This window comes from Corvus hawaiiensis, chromosome 2 (assembly GCF_020740725.1).
Source record: "Corvus hawaiiensis isolate bCorHaw1 chromosome 2, bCorHaw1.pri.cur, whole genome shotgun sequence".
Classification (NCBI taxonomy): Eukaryota; Metazoa; Chordata; class Aves; order Passeriformes; family Corvidae; genus Corvus; species Corvus hawaiiensis.
Window position 1 is genome coordinate 89,226,798 of NC_063214.1, and position 18,308 is coordinate 89,245,105.

At 40.1% G+C, this 18,308-nt stretch overlaps 1 protein-coding gene across 4 annotated transcripts in view; it reads right to left on the bottom strand.

Moving 5' to 3' along the window:
- Positions 1 to 18,308, bottom strand: part of JADE3 (jade family PHD finger 3) — a 65,816-nt gene that overhangs the window by 5,326 nt on the left and 42,182 nt on the right. For 3 of the 4 annotated variants that reach the window (XM_048324551.1, XM_048324534.1, XM_048324543.1), the window contains 6 exons: positions 15,925 to 16,082; positions 13,924 to 14,114; positions 11,567 to 11,778; positions 8,849 to 9,016; positions 2,985 to 3,101; positions 2,053 to 2,526 (listed from right to left, as the gene is read on the bottom strand). In XM_048324551.1, coding sequence (XP_048180508.1) covers positions 2,053 to 2,526; positions 2,985 to 3,101; positions 8,849 to 9,016; positions 11,567 to 11,778; positions 13,924 to 14,114; positions 15,925 to 16,082 — 1,320 coding nt within the window. Of the gene's footprint in view, positions 1 to 2,052; positions 2,527 to 2,984; positions 3,102 to 8,848; positions 9,017 to 11,566; positions 11,779 to 13,923; positions 14,115 to 15,169; positions 15,891 to 15,924; positions 16,083 to 18,308 lie in introns of those variants that run through there. The other variant, XM_048324560.1, reaches the window with a different exon arrangement.

The following is an 18,308-nucleotide window of genomic DNA, read 5'->3' on the forward strand; positions in this document are numbered from 1 at the left end:
ATTTGGCTGACCCATTTACCAGTTTATTTTTTGACTCCATTGCATTGACTCATAAGGTTCAACAAGGCCAAATGCAAGATCCTGTTCCTGGGTCAGAGCAGTACCCAGGATCAATATGGGCAGGGGGATGAATGGATGGAGAACAGCACTGCGGAGAAAGACGTGGGAATAACTGTGGGTAAAAAATTGGACATGACCCAGCAATGCACACATACAGCTCAGAAAGCCAACTGTATGCTGGGCTGCATCAAAACCAGCGTGGCCAGCAGGGCATGAAAGGTGATTCTGCCCCTCTACTCTGCTCTGGTGAGACCCCACCTGGAGTGCTGCATCCAGCTCTGGGGTTCCCAGCACAAGACAGACATGGACCTGTTTGAGCAAGTCCAGAGGAGTGCCACGAAAATGGTCAGAGGGCCGGAACTCCTCTCTGCTGAAGACTGAGAGAGTTGGGGTTGTTCAGCCTGGAGAAGAGAAGGCTCTGGAGAGAGACCTCACTGCAGTTTTTCATTATATGAAAAGGGATTATAAGAGAGAGAGAGACCAGAGCCTGTAGTAACAGAAAAAGATGTCATGTTTTTGAACTGAGGGAGGGTAAGTTTACATTGGGCATGAGGAAGAAATTGTTTACAGTGAGACACTGGAACAGGTTGCCCAGAGAAGTTGTTGAAACCCCATCCCTGAAGTTCAAGGCCAGGTTGGATGGGGCTTTGAGGAAATCTCATAGAAGGAGTCCCCATCCACGGCAGGATGGCTGGAACTAGATGGTCTTTAAGGTCCCTTCCAACCCCAACCATGCTGTGATTTAGTTCCACATAATTCTATTTTTACTACTTGTCTGAGTTAATAGCAACACTTCCACCTAAGGTAATAGAATAAGAAGAGACACTGAAAGCTCTTGATAAATACCTAAGAGTTCTTTCAAAACACAGGAACAGCATAGGGGCTGGTTAAAAGGTATGTGTCAAACATACTTTTCCCAGCACCCAGTTCCATCTGTTCAGAACTGGAATCTCTTTATCCAGAAACAAAATTCCAAGATTCCCCAATTTATATTTATCCCAAGATATAACAGAGTAGAAAATCTTGTGGCACAAGAAGTCTAGAAACTTGGAGACAGGCATTTCAAATTATGAATCACCTCCACCCAAAATAAGTACATCAATTTCAACAAGATTTGGTACAAACCAAATGTTTATCAAACAAAAAGCCTGACATGGTCTCTTGAAAAATAAAAAACAATCCACCCCCAAATACCAATCCTCCATCTGAAGCATGTTATGGGTTTGAAATTTTTTCTTAAAGTAAGCTTCCATACCAAAAAGCAGTCCTGGAAAAGATCTGAGATTGATTATGACAGATTCAAGACAACCGACAGGTGCAAATCTTGGCTCCAACAATCTTCCTGTATTTTCATGTTGTTCTCTTCTCAATATTTGTTTCTCCTTTTCTTACAACACTATTACCTCTCTTCTGATTTTACTTCCCCTCTCATCACATCTACTTTATTACCTTTTTTATATTCACTATCTACCTCTAAGCACTTGAAAACTGCGGGTCACCACTACCCAACAGGCCAACCTAAGGGGCAGCCTCCAAGTGGTAACAAGCCTTACTCTTACTTTTTGTTTAATAAAAGTAACATTTTTTTCTCATTTGATATGTATCACTAACTACTACTACAGTGGGTCAAATAAATTTCCTCATTTTTTAAACATTTACTCAACTGAAGCTGAAATCATACAGTCAATTACCAAATATGTCCATTGTGCATAGAAATATGCATCTTAAACCACATAAAGGAACAGCCTTCAAGCAAGTCAGGAAGCACTCCTCTCACATTGGATCTTTCACTGGACTGAGAGGGGCAGGTCCTGAAAGTCTCTGCAGCAGGCAGTGCAGCATATCAAAAGATTGGCGTTACTTTAAAAATTTTTTTAAATTATTATTTTTAAAATCATCTCCTTTTGCTTTCCCCATTCCTACTTTCATCCACAAAGAAAGATCTTGCTCACCTGCAAATAGTTTTCAAAACTTTACAAGTTAAATTCTTACCCTCTCTAGGTCCTGCCTTAAATGCATGAACATCCTCATGCGAGTATGAATGCTATCTTCTTTTGGCTGCACCAAGCCATTTTCTTCATCCTCCTTGGGAGGAAACAATGGTTTGTTAAAGTTACTTTTTCGCTTTAATTTCCAGTAATTGTAGATGAAGTCTACAGCAAGTTTAGGAAGGCCCAGCTCTGCTGCAACATCCTCCACTTTTACTAGTGAGTAAAACTCTTCTTCCAGCTCTCGGAGTTTTTGGGCTCGCAGGCTCGTTTTCTCACTCTCTGTTTGCTTCTGCTCTGACACGCTCTTGGGGTGCTCCTCAACATCAGGCAGTGAATTCTGTTTGTTCTTGCTGTGCTTTAGACAATATGACTTGAACTTGACCTCATCCCCATCATCCAGGATAGTCTTCATCTCTAAGCTATGCTCAAAGGCACAGGTGACATGAAAGGCAGTGATGCAGCTTTTCACGGAGCACTGCATACAAAATAAAACAAAAAGCCTCAATTACTAACAGTAGCAGCAAACCAAAAAAAAAGGACATAACTACCTCAACTACATGAAAATCCATCCCTACCAAAACCTATTTCCTACACATTCTTAAAAATAGTACCTTTGAAGATGGTATTACCCAATTTAGTATTTTCTTGTTTGCAAAGAGTGTTCAGTGGAAGGAATTTTCTGCCCATCTTTGATACACATAGTAGTGCCTCTTAAACATCTCAGCCTTATTCAAAAGGCAGCAATCCAGACTAATTCCTAAATCCTGTCCAGTCAACTAATTTGATAGCAAATGGCTATGAAGAAGCACACATCTATCCAACAGTCATCTCCATTGTAAAACATCTCTGAACACAGGAAGAACAAAGTGCAAAACTGAAATTGCCCTTCTGACAAATTCACCCCTGCAGAGTCACTATGGGACAAGTACGTACCTGAATGCAAGCACCAGTTTTCAGTTTGCATAAACTACACACTAGAGCCCATCGACTTGGTGGAATGTGAGACACCTTTGTGATTGGCTCCATCCTTTCTGGGCAAGCAATACTAACCTGTAAAGAAACAGAACAGAGTAGAAAACTGTTATCAAAGGGGAAAAAAACCCCCAAGCTCTCAATTTATAACAGAAGAAGAAAGCCATTCATTTCTCTTCCTGCAAGATCTCCATGTGCTCATACTTCTTAGAAAGGGACCCCAAAAGATCCCACAAGCAGGTGATAGTGTGGAATACTATCAGTTTAACCTGGTGACTAAAAGTTGCAATTATTCAAAACATTCGAGGCACTTACAGCACTCCCTTGTTATGAATCAGTGCCCTGCTTCCAGCCAGGACAGGGTTAATTTTTGCAGTAGCCAGGAGGGAGCATGGCTAGGACTCAGAGGTTAGTCTATACCAGCTCACATAATTTTCTGAGGACAGGGGGAAGGGCTCTCTTCTGGTCAGGGTAAGTGTGGCGTGAAGCGAGTGGTCAGGTAGTGTTGGCTCCTTCATTACTGACAGTGCAGCTCTTACTGTTTATTTTCTTATTTCACTGCTGCTTCCAGTAAATTGTTCTTATGTAGATCAGTGATCTTTACCATTTGTGCCTCCAAATCTCCTCTCCAGCCTGCTGCAGAGGAGGGGGGAGTGGCACATGGTTTGAAGTGCTTCAGTAGGAACACTAAATTGGGGAATACCATTCCTAAACCACTACCAGTTGAGAGACCGCAGCAAGTGATACTTAAGTTTTTTCAATTCCCTTGTGGTTTTGTTTCTGGTTTTTTTCCCCAGTGCTGCTTTCACAGGTCTAACTTAAAAAGTCCCAAAATACAAGCCCCTCAGAACAAAACAGGAACACTTTCCTGAAAAGCTCTTTCTATAAAATCCCTAGATCTGCTACAGTATCTACTCCTGTCAACTCAAGATTCGGGACAGAACCAGATCTATCAGTCAGCAGCCAGGAAAAGCCTTGCTTCCCAGCCCTGCCTCTCCACTAAGCATTCCCATTGCAAGAGGTGATCCTATACTAACTGATTTCCTAACTATGGATTGTATCAAACATAATTTGAGAAAAAACACAACAAGCTTCTCTTATTGCAAAGCAGGATATATTGTCTTGTGCTAATGTTCACATACTTAGACTGGATGATCAATTTGTCTCTGGTAGACCAGATTAAAGATATTACTAAAAGAAAGAAAGAAAGAAAAAAAAAAAACAGATACAGACAGAATAGCTTTTCCTATTCTTTGTTATATTAACTTCCACATATCCATTGTGATAGAAGTTTCTCAGTTGCCTGTTGTCTATACAGGGCAATGAGGACTGTCCTCTATGATTTGGACACCAAAACAGATATATCTGTATCTGTAGGCATCCCTGAGCCCCTCCTGACAGGATTTATCCAAGCACAGAAACAAAAACTTGGCCAGCTCTGAAGGACTAACATGCAGAACTGAGCCAATATGAGAATGGCACATGGCAGAAGATTTCAGTGGGATAACTGTCCCAGGAACACCAGCCTCCAAAAGTTTGGATTTTGACACTTCTACAACACTTTTTGAATTTAGCAGCTGCGTGCCTTGGAGGGCTACCTGGCTGAAGCAAAACCACAATGCTGATACTAGCTAGGAAGCTCTCCCACACTTTCTAAAAGCAATTCCTCTGAATAGAGCAGACCAGTATTTCCTGTGGTGGGATATGGGCTTCTTCCCAAAGGTGTCAAACCTAAGAATTCAAAGAAAGGAGGTTCCTAGGTCATGCTCTGTGGCACTGTGAGGCCAGAAGAAAGCTGATGGCTTAAAAAAGCAGGTAAGGATGAGATTTCAACAACAATTATTTTGGTTTTTTGGAAAATTTTAAGAGCATTACGCTACAGTAATTTTCATAGATTAACTTCACAATAAGAGTCACCCATGGAAATCGGGGTTGTATGAATTAGTTTAACATGTGATAATTAAACTGGTGACTTTACAAGAACCAGTAGCTGTATTTCCTAGCTTCCCTTTGGGGATACACTATCAATCACTTGATGCACATACTCATTTTGAAACCTGTTTAATCCCTGAGGATGAAAAGCTTTGCTTCAGCAGACCTCCTCAGTGAGGTAGACTTACCCAAAGATAGCAGTGCTAAGTCATAGTTGCTATGCTCAGAATACTTTTGCTATTCTCTCCTTATCATACATTGCTTTAAGGATCATTTAAGTAGGTGGAAAAAACAGCTTTGCAAGAGATTACTCAGTTCATCATTTCCACATTAGAAAAAAAAAAAAAAGCTGACCAGCAGTTCATGCATTAATGACATAAATTGACTCAGATATATGTTTGTCACAGTACTTCCTCCTCTGATCTGCCAAGTGCAAGCCCACATCTTCTGGAATATACTGAGGTGAACCGGCTGCACGGCATTTCCAAAAGTCTCCATTAGGAAGACACTGAGATGCTTCAGAAGGTTCAAGTTTTAAAGAAGAACAGGCAGGCAATATGTAATGCCCTCATGAGATAGAGGCAACATACAATTTAACCTCTTGTGGCCTTCCTATAAATTGGTGGAAAAGTGACAAGACTGTCCCTGGAATGCCCAAATAGTTCAACAAAAACATGGTCATCATTCTTAAATATGATCAAATGTAGCTTTTTTACTTCCAAAAGGAAAGAGCCTAACTTGACCATGCTCAAAACAGCTGGTTACAAGTTGCACAGGTATTTTTGAAACAATATTGTACTAAGATTGGCTGTTACCACTACACTAAGAGACAAGACTTCCTTTAGGAATTAAGGGATTGTGTCAATGTATCAGGTTGTCTATATTCTTTTCAAAAAGAAACCAGAATCTGCCATGATTTTTTTCTGGAGACTAAGTAATACCAGCTTTCCCCTGGGCTTCCCAGCAGGAGCTGGGAATTTATGTAGACCTTTTTTCCCCTGTCCCTCTCTGCCCCCTTAAATGTTCTCCCTGCTTCTTCCCCAGAGGAGACCCATAAGGTCAGGAAACATTTATATTGGAAATACTGTTCATTCAGCTTGTAATGCTGGCTGTTGATATTACCCCACTTTGTAAAAGCACAAAGAGGCACTTACAGAGTCAGGTGCAATTTATTTATACTGGCCTCGTGCCACCTGCATGTTTCTGCAGAGAGGAGTCAAGGCAAAGTCTGCTTGAACTTTGCTGCTCACAAGGGATCCAGAGAGCAGAGGCCAACCTTTTCATCCCCCAAGAATTCCCATTCCAAGGCAGAAATGATCCATCTGCCATAACATGTAGTCATTTTCTCCATTTCTTCACCTTGCATCAGGTTAGATCTTGACTGCTATACTCTGAAGAAGTTCTAAGAGTGGGCGAGAGTGAAGACAATGGGTTGTTGAAGCCTATTATCTGCAACTGTTGTGCACATGATCAATCACCCTGCTGTCCTCTGCTTCCCTGCTAACTGTGCCACCAACAGCTGCACCAGTACACAGGGATCTCCATCAGGCTGGGAAGGGCAGCCCAGTGGCTTGAGCACAGTCACTCACAACAGCTGCTCCGGACAGTCAATTTCGTCTTTCCTCTACAGGCGGGGGGTTAGCACCTTCTGCTTCAGCTAACACCACACTGACTGGCAGAAGACATACCTGTAATAGGTTATCTAAGGCAGAGAAAGACCTTGAATTTCAAAACACTCAATACAGGTTTTCTGGTATCTGTGTTTCCTTTTTTTTTTTTAATTTAGAAGAATGCCTTTTAAAAAAACATGAAACAGACCACATATTTACACTAAAGCAAAGTAAAGGCAGAAGAAAACGAGGATATAAATCAACAGTGAGTACACTTTGGAAAGTAAAAACCTTTAAATGTCCCAATCAGTCAAGGGAGCATAAAGAAAGCCTTTAAACAGCATTAACTCACAAGGAAGGCAGGGAAGAAAACACATTTTAAGACAGTGCTGAATGAATTAATGCAGGAGAATACCTGGCGCAATTGACTGCAACAATGCTAGACTACACTTGGTGACTCACGAAGCCTCTTTGAACCTTTTGCCACAAGACACAGTCATGTTTATAGCCCCCTCCTCCCTGCATTCTGCCTTGCTCCACTTTGTTAGGGCCACAAGAGGAAATACCAGTGACTCTATAATTAATCTGTTTCTTTCACGGAGTTCCAGCATGCTAGTACCTTGGGAAGAGAAAAAATGAGATATGAGAATACACATTCTCCCCTAAAGCATCCATACCTGGGTTTTCAAGCTCTATGTCTTTCTTACCCCTTGCAGCACATAAGGCCACTCCAGACAGGAACTGACCTGCCATTTTAGTAGAGATTTACAAAGGTTTTTTCTGGCTTCTCTGGTAACTGAATTGTTTTACAAGTGATTACACACAAGCCCGAGAGAGAGAATGGCTCCAAGAGGCATTTCCCTGCAGGCAGGTGCCACCTCTTCACTATGCCTGACACACTTGCTATTGGTATGGAGGGGTGGAGGTGTCCAAAGCCTGGAATCACTAAATGGGCTGTGGAAACAGCTGGATTCAAGCTCTCCCACCATGAGTGTCCCCCAGCAGCTTCTCTTCCTCAGCCAGAGGGAGGTGGGCAGGCAGGAAGCCAGTGTGTGCTTCCTGCCCTGCCATTACCTGCTCCCAAACCTCACTGTTCCTCTTCTGCTGATGAGAACAACATGGCAAACACATGCAGAATGGACCTCTTAGAAAAAACAGTCAGCTCAGAGCCAAGGAGAGCTTCCAGTCAAGACACTTAATAAGTACAGGAGGAGAAATGATTTTTAAAAAATAAATGTTTTTTGTTTTCTTCTCAGCTCCTCTCTCCTTGAAGGTCAAAGAGATGCCAGAAACTACAAGAAAGCCTGAAAGGGGAAAGTGCAACTGCAAAGATTTTCTCCTTAAGAAGCAGATATTAACACCCGAGACAACTAAGAATTACACATTATATCTGGTTGCTAAGTTAAAAAAAACCCCCACCAAAACAAAACACCAAAATCTTAACATCTTCCTCAAAGTTGTGCACACATTAGGCCTGTCTGCAATTGGGAGCAGAAGATTCAGAAAATACTGTATCCTTGATTTCATGGTGCTGACAGACCTGGCTACTGCTTCACATTAAACCACCTGCCATAATGCATTTGTGAAACTTACCAGAAATAAAATGTAAATATTCCAAGTGCAGAATTAAACATAAACTCCATCTATACCTAAGTGAACTTTCTGTTTTACAGAACTACACTGTGATGCTAAACTTGATTCAAAATTGAGGAGAAGTGTAAAACTTCATTATGACACTCTCCATATATGTTATGTACAGATTTATCAAAAAAGCCTTTACTTAAGAAGCATAACATGGAGTTAAAAATTCTCATCTCCCCACCATTCAGAAAAAACCTAATTCAAAGAAACCTTAACTACAAATTTTAGCATACATCCTATAGAAATAATACAGTGCAGGCATTCTTTAAACAAACAAACACAACTAAGAAAAAAAGTGGAGGTATTAATGCAAATTACACATGCATCTGAGCACACAAATTCATCAAAAAATAAGAGAGACAATGAAGCTGCAGTTGTAAGATACAGCATATTTCAGCAGTCCTTTCTAGCAGGTCACAGATACCATAACGACACCAAGAAGTGATTGCTGAGTAAATGGAGGTAACAAAGTGACTCATTAATAGAACATAAGCTGGACTCTATCCGAGTCTTCACAGACTGAGAAGGCTTATCAGAATAAACCCCAGTACTATGTCAGACAAAGACCTTAAATCACGAGAATGTAAAAGGGCAGATGATGGAACAAGAAGGAGGAGGACAGGACAGAAATTAGGTTTTTACCTCTGGAATCCAAAGAGCACAGCTCACATGTGCCCACTTGGTCCCTGTCCTGGTAGCTTTCATGGCACCTCCTCTTTTGGGACAGAGGAGGCACTGAGGATGTATTCCCAGGACGCAAGTGCGACACAGCCAGCTCCCTTCAGGTACTTTTAAGATACCATAGCAAGCCTTGGAGAAAAACAGATATTGGAATCATTGTGCTTAAACGATTTCACACACAAGCATTCATATTCACACAGAGGAAAGCTTGCAAAAAGTAAAGGCACAATCTGGCCTTCACTTAATCTTTCTGTGATTTCTTTACCTTAAAATGAGCCAAGTGATCCAAGAGAGAAACAGCCTCAAAAGCAATCGTTTTTACATCTGTTTATAAAACATATCCATTGTGACTGCACAACAGCACTGGTGTTATGAACCTTCACCTTTGCTTTTAGTGACTTTTAAATTTCTGAAGTGAACAACATAGACATTTCTTTAAATTAGCTTCTGTATTTAATACTTTCTAAAATCACAATTTCCTACTGCTAAGAACTTAACACTCTAACATAATTCTATTTAGATGTGAAGGGGTATGAACTACTCGACCAAAAATAATTTCCTGCAATGTTTGCATACTTTTTTCTTTGATTATTTATATAATATTGCAACAAATATTAAAGCATATACCAAAATTATAAGATGCTAGCTTTTATGCCTATTTCCCAAGTATTAACCACAGTATTAACCACAAGTATTTTATGCCTATTTCCCAAGTATTAACCACATGGAAAATGAGAGATTTCTTAAGTTTTGCTAGGTTTGAAATTAAAATAAAAAAAGCAAAATAAATAGTTTGATTTCCAATTCAGATTCCTCGTGGTTCTTAATGGAACCAGCGATGGATCCTGCTGTACATACTCATCCCCCTTGCCCCCCATGAAGCTGAGCATATCTGAAATCACTGGCTGCCACCAAGGTCTAAGTTCACTCAACCACTCCAAATAAAAGTTTTATCCAAAGGGTGGATATCACAGGAAATCTCATCATTTCTAACACTATCTCTGGTAATGATAGCATTAAAAGACTCAAAAGATTGGAATCATTATTTGTAACCATTCCCTCAGATTAAATCTAGAATAAAATTCCCATACTTGCCTTTCCAGCCTTCTGATTATAAGATCTTAGTATTTAATATTAAACAATATCATAAAACACTGCACATTTATGTTAGCCTTGCAGGGAGGGGGACTTTCCTGAATTAAATGTGTCAAGACTGTCTAACATAAATGTTTTCTTGATGTGACAACTCTGTAAAAGCTCAACAGGGGGAGCTGCAATCTAAATTTTACAAGTGTTCTTTTCCTCCTCTGTGGCACATTCCCACAAGAACTCTTTCTGTTACTAGAGCAGAAGTGACATTACCTCTAAGATCATATCTAGGGTGTTGGAAATGGACTGAAACCATTTTCTAATTTAAACTGATAAGCAAAGGACGCCTAGACTACTAAAACAGTGTTTTCACAATGTGTTTCAGCCAGCACAACAGGGTACCATGAAGGAGGAATTTTCTCACACTCCTCCTCCCCTCCACCTCCAAACTGTGTGACAAACAGACCTGAGGCTACTTGTTGAACCAAAGCTGATCCAGATTAAAAATGAAACAAGTTGTTGTTATAGTTAGGATTAGCTCTAGCCCAGACACGCTCTCCAGTTTGTTTCAGGCAGATCCAGCACAGGGAAGAGTGAGGGGCAAGGAGGCAGCAGACCATCAACTCAAGCTTAGCTGTCAGCAGACAACCATGAGCCTTTGACTGCAAATCCATCATTACTCCTTAACAGCCACAAGCAAGGACTAAAGCAGGCAGCCCAGCATCCAGCCACATTCCTGTCACTGGCCACCTTACTGCCAACTCAGGCTCACACAGCTGCTTTACACAGGGACTCAGATCAGGAAAGCAGCTGGGCTGGAAGCCAGCCTACTCTGAGCAGGGAGGTGACAGGTCCTTTTTCACCCAGATATGTTTTCCAAATATTACTTGCAGTCAGTACAAAAATACATTAAAAAAGAAGAACCTTCTTGGTCTCTTTTCAATTTATAGCAAAACTCCCAGAATAGGATGTATACAAATCACAGGATTCATATCCCTTTTCTGACTATAAGGATACCTCTACCTGACTGTGGTGAGCTCAGGCAGTGTAAAGTCTTGGCTACATCTGAAACACTATAAACATGAGCACCATTCAGACTGAGACCATGGTTTTTGCAGGTGCTGACGCCTTCTGAAAAAGACCACTTTGTTGAAGCGCCTACACGTGGTTTCAGATGGCTAAATTTGGCTAATTAACTAGCCAGTAAACGAAAAAAACATAGCTCTGAAACAAATGATCTTTAGATTTCTCACGAATAGGCAAGCCAGTATTTCCTGCCCCGTTTATCTTCAAAAGCAGGTTTAGTAATAGGGGGGAAAATTGTTTACAGTCACAGAGGAAATACTTGCATGTCCCAAAAACACACTTTGCATTCCTGTTAGACTGTAGCTGTCCACTTGTTAACTATGCTAGGCCACTTAATCTACTGCAATTGTTAAGAGTCCAAAAATTCACCTCAGTATCGCACCACCCTCCGTATGTAGAAAACCGCAAAGTCCTCCACTTAACATTTAATACCTGTTCAAATTCCACACTTGCCTGGGTAAACTCAGACCACAGGACAGTGTCAACATTTCTGCAGGCACTAACCTGATGGACACAAATATTACACTTGTCACAAAACACCATGTCATTCCCATCTTCACTGTCTGGGGACCGGCACACATCACAGATGACGTCCTCATCATACTCGATACCCAACCCTTCTTCAGTCTCGATGGCATGATTCATATTCTCATGACAGTGCCGCTCCAGCACTTCAATTGTCTTTTCCATCGTGTTTTCATCCAGGAGCCCACATCCTACAACATGGAAAGGGAAGGGCAATTAGAGGACAGTCAGATGCTTCTGACTGAGTCAGAGAAGCAGGAAGAGAAAAAAGACAACTTCGAGCAACTAATGGAGTAGACACAGCATCTAAAAATAAAATAAAAACAGACTTTTCACTCACAGACTAATTATAACATTGTTTTATAAATACAAGTAGAAGTCCTACTTGAGTAAAAATTTAAGTTTTATATAAACCACAAGGTTGCACGTAGAAGAAAATACTACAGCATAAAAGACAGCAGTTGCTGTAACTGCTAGCTGCTCCCATACAACCTTTCCTGCACCTGCATCATTTTACGAAACACCAATGAAATCCAAAAATCACACACTGTGTTCTTCTGAAGACTAATGCCCTAGAAATAAAACTTATCAAGAATACTTCATATCTTACAATGATACAGAAGTTGCACCACCCAGTACCTCTATGTCCATTGTGATAGTGATCAAAGCATGATGATTATGAAAAGTGCTTTTATTTAAAAAAAAATCAGAAAAATAAAGTAGTAGATAAATACACTATTGCAATCTATATTATCTGTTCACTCAAACACTACACATGCTATATATACTCACCACTAATCAAACTTAGCATAAGCATGACCACTTAGAAAGTATTTGCTATGAGACTAGCCTTCAGCTTGCAGCTTCAGGACATGCACTGTGTAAGAAATCCTACAATGTTCACAGCTACAAGACATCTCCAAACTGCATCTTACCAAAATCCTTGGTCAAAACTGATCATGATGTTCACAGCTTACAATTTACTCAGGCCTTCAAATGCTGGGGTATTAATGTAACATTAATCGCAGAGGCTAATATTTTAACTAAGCCTAATTGTGATTCCTTGTTACAAATAATAAACAGGGAGAGTTTAATTGTTCTCTCCCATGCCCTAATACTTTCTCATTCCCTGAATTAAAAGAATTACAGAATCAGTCAGGTGGGAAGGGTCCTACAGAGGGCTTCAGCCTCTGCCCCAGCTCCAAGCAGAGTCAACAGTAAATCAAAAAAAGGCTGCTGCTAAAGAGATATGTCTAGTCAGATCTTGAAAACCTCCATGGATGCCCCCTTGAAAAGCTAACAGCTTTTGCTAACAGCATTCCTGTATGCCTGGGAAGCTTGTCCTTGCTTCTAGTTCTTATATACATCCTTGGGCACTGGAGCTCAGTCATGAACTCCCTACTTCACCAAACCAGTCTCCCAACACATCTACTCGTTTTCCTGAATGTATAAGTGGAACTTTCTTGTGCTTGGAGGACAGTGTCCTTAAACTTCTGCTAGGTCTCTTCAGTAATTCCACTCTTCAGAGCTGCCTCCCAGATCCCACCCAGTTACTTAAGTAGAAACATGCTGTCCTGAAGTCCAGGACCAGAAAAACTACTTCTTCTCCTCACTCCCCTCCGGGTCTGTCACCACTATTTATTTCATAGCTGTTATAGGCAATGCTGCCAGTGATTATCATCACTGCTCTACAGGTCCTTCCTATTTTATTAACAGAAAATCCAGGAGATGCCAACCTGTCCTCCCTAAAGGACCTGCAATCACCCATGGAAGAATACTAGCCACACAGGCTATTCCACCACAATTCAGTTATTCCACTGATAATTCCAATATTATTTTCCATAGCTCATTCCTGTTCATAGACCTCTATACCCACAATTTGCATGGAAAAAGGAAGTTTACTTGGCTGATTTTAAATGGGCTAGCATGTGTGAAACTTAATTACTCTGTTGAGAACCCAGCATGAAAGCTCCTCAGAACTCTGAATTTGTAGATATGTTCCAAGTTTAAGAAATGGAAACATCTGCTTTCCCTACATAAAATCTTTAACTTTTGAAGTCCTAAAATTAATTCCACCTGGTGTGGGCTTTTTCTCTCTTGCCTCAGTCTGCAGAAATTGCAGATGATTTTGGTTGTGAAGAAATTTTTAGGCACAATACGAAAAATATGAAACATTAAGAGATGAAGAAAGTAATTACTTTTTTAGCCCCTGTTTATCTTAGCATTTCCATTCAACTCTAATTCAGCAATCTTTAAGAGACCTTACACAGCAGGTGACAACTCAAACAGCAGAAATTAAGTGCAGCTTTTAAAATGAGAACATGTTGCGGAATTACCCATTTCTGTAAGCTCTTCATTTAGCTCCTGGAGCCAAAAGATGTCCATGTCATCCAAGTCATAGCGACACACAGATTCTGCTAGTTCCAAAATGTTGATGTAACCTGGTTCTGTGGGTTCTTGGCTGGAACAGTGGATGTATTTCCTGGGTCGTGTATACAGTACTTCTTTTACTTTTTCTGCTACAACCCTGTGAGTGAAAAGAAAAAAAATACTTACAGCTTTTTAAGACCCATCCTTGAAAGACATAAAATATTTGCTGTAAGTGCAAAGAAAGCTGGTGTTTCACACATTTTAAACTAACCAGTAGGTGTAGTCAGGCTAGGGAGATATGACATTTACAGAATCCTTTTTTTCACCCAAATTGTTCCAAGGTTTACTGCATATACAGAGTTCTTTTTAAAATGTAAGCCTGTGCATATGATTTTCAATTTAACAAATGCTGCTAGTATGACAAAGCAACTGTTTCTGAAACCCACAGAAAGTATTATGCACAAAACCAATACAATCTTTGTCCTATAATATTCCTAAATGCTATAAGGTAATCTTGCCGACCGATCTCTTGAAAACACCAGCTTTTCCACGAAAGCTTAATTTATTCTACTGTAGTGTCTGTGTGCATTTGGGAAACAGTCTACCCCTATTTTGTAAATGACACCTTATCTACATTACAAATACATTATTTTTGTTATGCAAGAAACATTCTGATGCCAAGCAAAAATGTAAAGGGGAAAGTCATCCAAGAAGCAAGGGAGAAAAAGATTTGTGTTCTCAACCTTTCAACTATTTTCGGAGATAAAACTCAGTGTTTGATTAGTTTGATTTTGGAATGGAAAGAACAATCTTAACTAGATAAAGTTCAACCTTTCTCTGAATTCAATGCAAAAAGCCCTAGACATGGAAGGAAGCCAGAGAGATACAGAAAGGAACAGTACCATGCATGAGCAGCTCTACATGCTTTCTGGAACCGACCCTCCACAGGACAAGGAAAAGATAAAAACTGTGGAAAATAAGGCAGCAAAGAAGGGGCAGCTGTCAAGATGTATCCCACATAATTCTTACTGGACAATGTGGATTATCAATGTTAGCACAAACAATGTCCTTCTGCCAGTCTTCATCCCCCTTCACCCTGCTCATCTTTTCCTCTAACTCCCTTGTGAGCTTTTCTTTTCTCTGGTCCAGCCAAATCTATACCAGTTTTTTCCTCTAATATAATACTGCTGGTATGAGATGTAATATATTTACTTTTAATAACTTGGTACTGACAATAGCCTCGCTGGAAATTAAATTATGCTGGCTCAGCGCTTTCACTGGACAATTCATTTATCTTCATCTTGAAGACCACGCTGGCAATAACCTTTCTACGTTGAAACACGCTTTGTTTCCACCAGCAAGGGATGCAGGACTACAGTGCTGTGCTTCCCTAGTCTAAACACAGTGGGAGAGAACAGAAGATTCTTTATTTATCTCCAGAATCTGAGATCACTGAACTTCTATAACGTTAAGCAGCCAACTGTGGTGAGAGAAGGTAGAAAGGGTTAAAACATTGAGAATAACCAAAATTAGGTTATTTAAACAAATGAGTAATTTTACCATGTCTCAGTGATTACTGCATGCCTAGTGCTCTATATCATCACGCTGTGTAGGGAAACCTTTCAAGTAATATGCATAAGATATGGGTTTATTTTTAATTTATTCAACTCCCCATACTCAAATAAAAAACAGCTTTTAATCCATAGCAGCATGTGACTGAGGAAAAAAAATCTTTTTACACTCACAATGTAGATACTGTAACAGTGTGCAGACAGAGTGAGATCTGGACTGAAATGTTTTCCAAATTGGCACTTGTGTGGTTTAAGAACATGTCTGAAGGCTGCTACACTGAAGATTTAAACATACCAACAGAGAAAAGCTGACTGCACTTAGACAGCTTGGTTTTGAGAGACCATCTCCTCTGAGTTGACATTTTGTGCACATGATCCACGTCTGATCACCAATACCTGAGAGAAGGCTGTGGAATAGTTTCTGGACTGGCTGGAACCTGAACTCCTTTCTCCCATTCTTGTTTCCACGTGTCCGCAAAGACGTAATACTCATCAGGGTTGACATGGTGAGAATCTGGTAGTTTCATGGCACTAATGAGATCCTTGCGGAACACCTGTAGGAAACATAGAGTGAAAAGATGGCTCTGAGAAAGAGCGTTGCGCTAAAGAATGTGGCAGGTATTTTTCTTAATCTACACTGAAACAATGCATATACATTGAGGATTTTTTTAGAGATTACCGACACAAGTCAATTTGAAACTACCTAGATTATTGATTTTTAGTGTATTAGGTACAGTATGGTAAGAAGTTTACACTAACTCAAAACCATGGTGCTGCCCAAAGGCTAATCAGAAGGAAAGGAGGCCTGCATCTGATTCAAGACTCCTCACCCTATTTTCAGTCAGCTTATTGCCACTCTGTAGGCTTTACCCTAACTTAGACACAAGGCAGCATATCCTTTTCTTTCACTCAGTTCACCTACTTTAAACTGTCATATTCATCAGGGGCTACAAACAGTTGCCATGGAAAAACTGATGGATAGGCACTTGCTCATTTATTAAAACCACTTGAAGTTTTATTGGTTGGGATCTCTGAGATCAAAGACGAACAGCTGCCTTTGCTGGAACACAAGACCTGTGTTGCTCTGTGCCTAAGCAGGGATGGACAAAATTCAGCCTCAGCATCCTTCAGGAAACCTATACAATGAAACACCACCCTCATACAAAGCAAACTATCAGCAACAAATCTCCAGCCATAACACTTGGCTCAAGGGAGTTAAGTTTTTACAAGCATGTAAACATGATTATCAGCCATCTCAAAGCTTACTGAATGTCAGTATCTGTCAACTACAGGTGTGTACAATTTAAATACATGGCATATGTATCCCCTGTGGGTTTTTTCCTCTACTGCTACACTGCACCAGATTAATATTCAGTAAAGCAAAACAGTGACTGTGACTTGGTTTTAGGGAGACACTGCAACTAATTAACTGTATTATTGTAATGAGAAATCAAATCCTCAAAGGGCAATAAAATGAAATGGAAAATGTCCCTGCAATAAGTTGTGACAGGTTTTACTCTCTTCTTACTAATTCCGTTTTATAACCAGAAGAGTAATAAACTATCTCAGAGGCCAATATCTTCGTGTACCCTTTTCAATTTGACAGTACCAGACTGGTTATGCCTACTGCAAAAACTCTCAGCTGTTCTTGGAAATCATCAAGTAAACATTATTTTAAAAGGCTCTGTGCTAAAACAGGTATTGAAATAGCTGCTGGTGACCTGGAACATCAGCGTTACTTCATTATGTTCTACAATTGCATCTCATATGGGTGGCCAGGAGAGCAAGCTGACCAAGGGAACTCAAACTCACAGACTCAAGGCTCTTGTATGTGCTATTAATGTGTTATCTGCCTTGGTTCAGAACAGACTGTTCACTGCTGCCTTCTATATAAAACTCCTCAGGTACCTAACAGGCCTGTATTAAAATCTGAATGTCAAGAGTGAAAGCATTGAGACTGAAAGCATCCATTTTTTCAAGCACTATATGTACACACCAAAAATAAAATGTAAAATTTTTTATGCCACTTAAAAGGCATTTTTAGTTTTCTGTGTTACAGGTACAGAACCAGAATTATGAGAAGCACTAATAGGGCACAATTCCAAAGAACACCAGAAGGAAGAAGTCTGATACAGGAAAAGTGCAATGACTGGTTTAATTACCAGAAAATATTTCTCAAATCTTATCTCAGGTAAGTGCTTTACAAACTACCTTTTCAGACACTGCCAGAATATAAAAGTGAAGTACTTCATATCAAACCCACTATTTTCTTAAACACTAGATGAAAAAGGCTATTAAAGGCATCAGTATTCTAACTACATTGCTTAGCAGCAAATCTTCTGATCATCCATTATGTATGTGAACTGTATCTATTTTTAGAGCACAAAATCCCTGGAGGATGAACTTCTGGGTTTCTTTTGACTGTTGTAAGTACTGACCACATCATCACTACGCCACAATATTAAGTTCTCTGCTTCAGATTTCTACAACTGACAGTACAGGTACCACTGAAGGTCAAAGATTTAACCAATAAAAAGGTAACCGTTGAAACCTTAAGGGACTCTAAAACTCACCTAAGACTTCCTAAGAATTGCCTGTTCATACTCGTGATTAACAGTGCAATTGAGGATTTCCTGCAGACACTTGGAATCACTACAATCTTTAGCTCTCGTCATTCTTCATTTCCTCACACACGGCAAAGCAGGGTCTTCCAACAGTAAAATACTCTCAGACGGCAACGTATGAGAATATTCAGTCTGTATTTCCTTTGTTTTGGAAGT